The 8,665-nt window shown below is 36.1% G+C and overlaps 1 protein-coding gene across 2 annotated transcripts in view; it reads left to right on the plus strand.

Annotated features, from left to right (window-relative positions):
• The window catches only part of LOC109821078 (protein LAZ1), a 16,175-nt gene continuing 7,510 nt past the window's right edge, over positions 1-8,665 (plus strand). The window contains exons 1-2 of one of the 2 annotated variants that reach the window (XM_020387279.1): positions 1-392; positions 500-556. In XM_020387279.1, the coding sequence (XP_020242868.1) occupies positions 231-392; positions 500-556 (219 nt within the window). In that variant the 5' untranslated portion in view covers positions 1-230. The remainder of the gene's footprint in view (positions 393-499; positions 557-8,665) is intronic. The other variant, XM_020387275.1, reaches the window with a different exon arrangement.

The raw sequence follows: 8,665 nt of genomic DNA on the forward strand, positions 1-8,665 counted from the left end.
AAAAAGAAAAAAAAAATGCGAATCGTAACTCGACTGACTTCCAACTCCGCCCCCATTGTCCTCGCTGACCGGCCCCAGATTCCCCCCGAAATCAAACCCTAATCCCCCCCTCGGACTCGATTTCTCTCTGACCCTGAATCTTAAACCTTTTGATCCCCAAGATTTGATCTTCATCCGCTATCTCAAATGGTTAGCAGTCATGAGAGCCGAGCAGGGCAAGCTTGTTCTTGATGACGATGGAGAATCTTTGGGGGGATTCCCTTTATCCGTTCCTTGCCGCTTACTCGCCGCCGCAATGGGCGACGGCGATCGCCGGAGTTTTTGTAGTAGTCTCGCTGTCGCTGTCCACGCACCTCTTGTTTCAACACCTCTCCGCTTACAAGAATCCTGAGGTTTTGCTTCTCGTCATCGTCGTCGTCATCGGGCATCTTCGTTGTTATTTTTGAGCTTGATTTGGATTTTTTTTTTAATTTTGTTTTTTTTGTCTGTGAAATTACAGGAGCAGAAGTTTCTGGTTGGTGTTATCTTGATGGTCCCTTGCTATGCCATTGAATCGGTATTGTTTCTGCTCCCAGATATATTTATCAATTTTTGTATCATATGCAAACTACTTCAATTAGAGAAATATATCATAACTTTCAAATCAGTAGAACGCTGCCCATGTGCTTTCAGAAAAGTATGTGATAGTTTCAAATCAGTAGAACGCTGCCCATGTGCTTTCAGAAAAGTATGTGATAGTTTTGTGATAATACCTCAGAGTCCATGGTAGTCATTGAGGACGGCATAAAACTCATATGTTTTAGTGATTTTATCTGAAGATTCATGGTAATTTCAATTTGGTAAAACGTAAATAAAAGTTCATGGTATTTAATTCATTGGTTGTCTTTAGATAGCATATGGTAACATTTTTCTGGTATGAAAGTTTTTGTATTTTTCTTGAATAAAATAGTTTACGATATTTTTGGGGGAGACCCCTACTAAATCTTGTTAGTTATGCGGAATTTATCTCTAAGTTGACATGTAAATAAATCACTGGGCCTTATTTAGTCTCTAGATGCTATTTACACAATGACGTGGAATTCTGAAAACACAAACACTAATTTGATGTTTTTGTCCTATTTATCACAGTATGGCATTGTGTTTGTAGAAGTTAAATCCTGGAAAAATATGACGGGAAACTCAGTACTTCTTATTTTCGCTGAGTTTTTCTTTTTTAAAAAAACTTAAATTGTAACACAACCTTTTTGTCCTAGAAGAGTTTCATAAGCTTCCTCTTAAACTTGATAAGGAGAGTTCACCTTCTTTGGGGGGAAATTTAACCTATCAGACATGGGTCAGGCAGATGACATGGTAACAGAATTCGGCTTTATTTCACTGACTTTTTTGTATGTTGTTGGATTAATTAGGGTTCTTGGTCTCTCTCTCTCTCCCCCTCACATTTGTCGAGGTGTTCATGTCTGTTTTTTTTTTTTTTTTGGGGTGGCGTGGCGGGTGGGGAGCATGAGATTGTAGCAGAAGATAAGGTCTAGTCAACTTCCTATTCTTTCAGACCTATACAAGTTACATTTTTACCAACTAGGCACTCATTGATTGGGTGGATAACAATCGTGTGCTCAGTTTTCTTCAATCTCCAATAACCAAGTACCTGCTTTCCTTTCAACAACATCGGAAACCTCTCACCTTCCAAGAAAAAAACACGCATGCATGTACCCACACTTCATGCTCACAAAAAAAAGTTGAAAGAAAAAAAAGAAACACCAGTATGACCAGTCACCACCAACACCCCAGAACATCTTGAAAGCCAATGAAATGCATATGCACATTTAAAAATCATTTCACACATCTTTTGCACCATAATTAAGTTTTTTTAGTGGTTTTTGTTTATGAACCCAAAGGTTCACCTTGGTTTATCTTTAAATCCACTTACCTTGAAATTGACCTTTAGACCCAAAATACATAAAGACATTTATGTTTAAACCCAAATTGTTTATTTCATGTATTTTATATGTTGTATTGCCTAAAAATAATCTAAAATTCCTAAACTACCCTATTCATCTTGTTCTTCAACCTTAACCCTAAAAATCTATCCACCCACCTCAGAATCATCCAACCCACCTACCTTCGACCACTCGCCTCTAACCACCGTTGCGCCCACCTTCTCCTTCCTCCAACACAACAACAACTCCTTGGCCGAATCCTCAAATCTCGACTCTGTTGTAGAGAACCCAATCACTCGAGTGAGTGGAAGGACTTGTTAAGATTTGGATTGGGTACTCTCAACTCTCAAGGCCATGTTTCATGATCTAATTTGCAATCTATTCAATCAAGGGAACAATCTTTGTTAGGTTTTTATTGAGTTTGTGTTATGCATCCATTTTACTAAAACAAATGTGAGTAATGAGATGAGGTAAGGGGTTGGAGGGAGGAGACGCAGCAGGGGGTGATCAAATGCAGTAGGGGTGGACGAGTTTAGGAATTGAGGTTGAAGAAGATGATGAATGGGTTGAAGAAGATGATGAATGAGGGTATTTTAGGGATTTAGGTTATTTTTAGAAAATACATGGTATAAACTGTGTGAAATATACGTTTTGGGTTTAAACATAAATGGGTTTGTGTATTTGGGTTTAAAGGTCAATTTGAAAGTCAGTGGGTTTAAAAATAAATTAGAGTAAACCTTTGTGTTCATAAACAAAACCCCCCTTTTTTATCCTTTTAGATCACTCTCTTGCATGGGTCCTCTTAGAAGAATCCGGCTTGTGTTCGCCTCTAATATCTCAATTTTTTACTTGACTATGTTGTAGCAAATGTCTCATCTTGTGCGGTATCCACTCACTTTCACACTTCATCTTTCGACATAAGGACGACAAGTGGCCTCATTTCATGCCCATTGGCATCCTATTTCTATCTTATCTTATTGTACCACCATCATCCTCTGCCACATTACTTCTCTTTGACTAATGGGAGTTAAACTTGAATGTAGTAGATCCAGGGGGGGGGGGGATTGTNTGTTCTCCATCAAAGTATTTAAGCGATTCATATTAATATATACGTGGTTGCTACTCCAAAAATATCCCCTATAGAGAAATGTGAGGCATTTATATGTTTACCTTATTATCTGGGCTTGAAAAATGCACGAGTTCTTGTGCTCAGGGAACACTATTTGTTTTCCTTATGGGACCACCTCTATCAGTTCTATCGGTGAGTACTTTGTAGTTATGTTGTATGTCCTAGCATCTATTTTAACTTTTCAAGCATGTCTGTATCGACTCAACCCTAACCGTTGTCAATGTTACAGAAGTCGCTAGGAGAACTAGACATTCGAGCCGGGGCTTAGCGCCTAGGTGGCGTCTAGGCGTTTGCCTATTTTTAAATTTATTTAATTTAATTTACAAAAATATATATTACGTTCATATAAAATTGCAAAAAAACATAAATAACAAGCTTAGATCCATAATCAAGCATGCATAAATACATAAATAAAAGATTCAAATAAATCACATAACTTGATCTATAACAACCAAGCCTTTATCCCAAATGTTTGGGGTCAGCTACATGAATTCTATTTTTTTCATTCCATTCTGTTATGAGTCATCTCCTTCGTTAAGTTAATCTTAATCATATCATTCTTAATTGTTTCTAACCAAATTATTTTAGGTCTATCTCTAGATCCCTTAGCCTATTAACTCTAATATTATCGCTTTTTCTAATTGGTGCACTAAGGGGTCTCCGTTGTACATGACTAAACCATCTTAATTCATTCTCTCTCATTTTATCCTCATTAGGCGCAACCTCTAATTTACTACGGATGCACTCATTTTTTATCCTATCTTTTAATGTATACCCACAAGATCATCGTAATATTTTTATTTTTGCTGCACTTATTTTTTGAACATGTTTTTTAATTGTCTAACACTCTAACCCATAAAGCATAGTTGGTCTTATAACCGTCCTACAAAAATTTTTCTTTTGTTTTATTGGTATTTTATGATCACATAAGACTCCCAAGCACTTCTTCATTTCAACCATCCCGATTTGATTAGATGTACAATATCATCCACTATCTCACCATCATACCTAATGATTGATCCTAAATAGCGAAAATAATTAGTTTTTAGTATTTCTTAGCTATCAATATGTACTATAGCTATAGGATCTCTTCCTTTTCTAGTTTTACTAAAAATGTACTCCATATATTCTGTTTTTGTTCTACTAATTTTAAAACCTTTAGATTGAAGAGCTTATCTCCATATTTCTACTTAAAAATAATGCCTTTTTTTAGTTTCATCCATTAATACTATATCATCGGCAAATAATATACACCATGGGATTTCATTCTTAATGTGCTTAGTAAGTTCGTCCATAACACATGTAAATTGATAAGAACTTAAAGCTAACCCTTAGTGTAAACCTATGGTAATAGGAAATAGTTTAGTCTCTCATTCATTAGTTCTTACTCTAGTTGTTACTCTATCATACATATCTTTAATCACATCAATATCTATACTAGATACGTATTTCTTTTCGAATATCCACCACATTCTCTCTATATCTCTCCATCAACCGTCTCAATATATATATATATATATATATATATATAGGTTTCATAGTTGATTTCTCAGAGATAAACCCAAATTGATTTTCAGATATAATTGTCTTTTTTCTCAGAGCTTGCTCAATTGCCCTCTCCCAAAGTTTCATAGTATGACTCATGAGTTTATATCTCGATAATTTGAACAACTTTGTATATCCCCTTTATTCTTATATATCGGTATCAAAGTACTAATCCTCCACTCATCTGACATTCGTTTCATCTCGATAATCTTGTTAAATAGTTTAGTTAACCATCCTAAGCCTATATCTGCAAGATATTTCCAAACTTCAATAGGCATGCCGTCCAGTCCTACGGCTCTTTTACTTTTTATTTTCTTTAGAACATCTTTAACCTTGCTAATTCTAATTTTTTGACAATATCTATAGTTTTTATCATTCACTATATGGTCAAAATCTCTATTTTGCTCACTTGTTTGGTTATCATTAAACAATTGACAAAAGTAACTCCTCCACCTCTTTCTTATTTTCCCGTCGGTCACTAGAACTCTTTGATCCTCATTTTTAATACACCTAATATTACCCAAATTTTTACTATTCCTTTCACTAATCTTAGCAAGCTTATATATATTTTTCTCTCTCTCCATAGATTCTAACTTCTTATAAAATTTTTCATAAGCCTTGTATTTATTCTCAATAACCGCTTTTTGCTTCATTCCTTACTAGTTTATATTTTTCTAAATTTTCCCTACTCTTATATTTTTGTCACTCTATATAAAGTTTTCTTCTCTTTAACAACCTTTTGCACACTCTCATTTCACGACCAACTCTCATTACCGTCTAATCTACAACCTTTAGATTCTTCTGGTATATCTTTAGCCATTTTCCTAATATAAGAAGACATGCTATTCCACATAATATTAGTCTCATTATCTATGTTCCATATATCTTCTTTCATTATCTTATCTTTAAAATGTATTAAATTCCCACTTTTTAAATTTTACCATTTAGTTCTTAGTCTCTTGTTCACGTTAGTTATTCTACTCCACTTCTTAATATATATATTTAAGACCATCAATCTATGTTGTGTACTTAAACTCTCTCTTGGTATAACTTAAGAATCTTTGCATATAAACCTATCCGCCATTGTAGTAAGGAAAAAGTCTATTTGACTATTATTAGAACCACTTTTTAAGGTTATTAAGTGTTCATCCATTTTTCTAAAAAGTGTATTTGCTACTATCAAATCATACGATATCAAGGTTTTAAATATCAGATGTCAGGTTCATGTCGGCCGACTGAAATCCATGTCGGATAGCGAAAATCAGGGATATATCGGGGGACATAGACTAAATATGGGATTACCATATTGGGTGGTGCGTATATGTATAATATCATGTCCTAAATATAATCTAAGCATTCCTAAATTCAATATAAACATACTTTATAAATTTTATAGACTAGACATAAAAAAGTATATGATGTTTAGGATCACTAACCGATTGTAGAAATTTAATTCTCGATTGCATCCTGAAACAAACTGAAAAAATGTAAACTGAAAAATGTAAACAGATTTAAAAAATGTAAACAGATTTAAAAAATGTAAACATATTTGTCATTAGTGAGTAGCACAGAGAGCAAAGTCCTTGAAATAATCCCTTTTACTTAACAGCTAGCGGTGAGTACCACAGAGAGGTAAAGTCTGAAAAAAATTAAGTCTGAAAAAATGTAAACTGAAAAAAATGTAAACAGATTTGTCATTAGAGAGAGAGAGGGGTCAGGACTCAGGGAGGCTTACTTGACGGCTGAAGCCTGCGACGAAGATGAGAGGGCGGCTTCGATGGCTTCGGCTTCGGATTTCAAGGACGAAGACGAGAAGGCGGCTCAAAAGAGGAGAAGGCGGCTTCGGCTTCGGATTTCAACGACGAAGACAAGAAGCGTCTCCGATGGCGCAGGGAAGAAAGACAAGAAGGCGACTTTGGCTTCGGATTTCAAGGACGAAGACGAGAAGCGACGAGAAGGCGGCTTCGGCTTCAGATTTCAACAACGAAGACGAGAAGCGGCTCCGATGGCGCAAGGAAGAAGACGAGGCGACTTCGGCTTCGATTTTCAATGACAAAGACGAGAAGGCTGCTGAGTTCGAGCTGAGCCCTAGGGTTTTTCTTCTATTTTTTTCTTTTGATCGTGTGTCTTATCAGATTCGAACTGAGCCTGCTCTATTCTAACTGAACCGATAAAGGTCAAATGGGTTTCAATGAACCCAAACCAAACCCAATAAGCCTGAAACGATAATCACATATATCGATCGATTTTTCAAACATGAAAAATCGGCCGACATATCCGATTTTTAGCCGATATATCCGATTTTTACCTGAAAAACGACATCCGACTTAAATTTCCCCGATTCGTGTCGCTTGACCTCTCAATCCGCTATATCGGTCGACATGTCCGACGTGTCGGCCGATATTTAAAACACTGTACGATATTGCAAACTCTAAAATTGATTTACCCATATTGTTCGTATCTCCATACCTGAAACCTCTATGTATCCTCTCATATACGTTATTATATTTACCAACATGCCTATTAAGATCCCCTCCTATAAATCATCTCTCTCCAAATGAGATTCCTTGTACTAATTCATCTAATCTATCTCAAAATTTCCTTTTAGTACTCTCGGGCAAGCCTATTTGTGGTGTGTAAGTACTAATAATATTAATAACCTCTACATCTAAGACAACTTCTATTAGTATTGTTCTATCTCCAACTCTTCTTACCTCTACAATACTTTTTTATTACATTATCTACAAGAACTCCTACTCCATTCCTATTCTTCTCTTTTCCCGTGTTATCAAAATTTATATCCGGTCTTTTTAATTTCTTTAGATTTTTCACCTATCCATTTAGTTTCTTGTAAACAAATTATATTTATCTTTCTTCTAAGCATGACATCCACTAATTCCATAGTCTCTTCGGTAAATGTACCTATATTCCAAGTAGCTAATCTAATTCTATTTTCTTGTAAAAGTCTCCTACCATTTTCCCTATTAGACCATTCTAGTCTATGCCTAATACTATTAGGTAACATATTAGAAGATTGTAGATTCTTAGAATACTCTTGCTTACTTGTCATTACATCGGGGTGACATCGATGTAAAACGTTGCTTCCGGGGGACACCCTAACAAACCACGAATGCTTACTTATCATTGCATCGGGGTGACATTGATGCAACACGTCGTGGTAGGGACGCCCCAACGAGTATATAATAGGATTCATTTGTCATGTGGATCTGACTATCGGCTACCTAATACAACCCTCATTTATCCTGGCGTGGAACAGACAGTGCTGACAATAAACATAACACTGATCGAGTTAAATCACATAACTTGATCTATTAAGTATTAACATCTATTTACTATTTTATTCATCTCTTCTATAGGAGTATATGTAAAATTGAACAAGATTTTAATCTCAATTATTAATTACATAGATTAACTAAAATTAACTAAGTTGAAGTTGAGCAGTAAATAAATTTGAACTAAAATTGAACAAGATTAAACTAAAATTAACTAAAATTAAAAACAGTGGATAAAATTGAACAAGATTAACTAATTAACTAAATTAAACTAATTAATTGAACTAAATTAAACAATATTAACTATTTACTAAATTGAACAGTGAAAAAAGATGAAAATGTTACCTACAAAAGAGAAGAGGCAAGAGAATTGGGATCACTGGCGACTGGGGCGGCTAGCGGTGAGGTTGCTGGTGGCGGGAGAAGCCGGGAGCGGAGGCAGGCCGCAAGGTCGCGAGAGGAGGCTACTTGGCGGCGGAAGAGAAGCGAGGAGGGGGCGGATGGGGGGGAGCGGAGGTCGCTGGCGAGCAGGAGGCAGCAAGGAAGAGATGGGGAGAGAGTCGAGAGTTTGATTGTTTGAGAGAGGAGGTGGCTAGAGTGGGAAAAAGAGAGAGAATAGCATTAGGTTTGGGTTATGAGTTTGGGTAATGGGTTTGGGTTATGGGTTTGCCCCGAGTAAGGGGTTTAACAAGTTTTTTTTGTTTTAAAAGCTAGGCTGGCCGCTCCGGCCAAAATTAGGCGGCCAAGTGGTCGCCTAGGCA

Source organism: Asparagus officinalis, chromosome 1 (genome assembly GCF_001876935.1).
Source record: "Asparagus officinalis chromosome 1, Aspof.V1, whole genome shotgun sequence".
Classification (NCBI taxonomy): Eukaryota; Viridiplantae; Streptophyta; class Magnoliopsida; order Asparagales; family Asparagaceae; genus Asparagus; species Asparagus officinalis.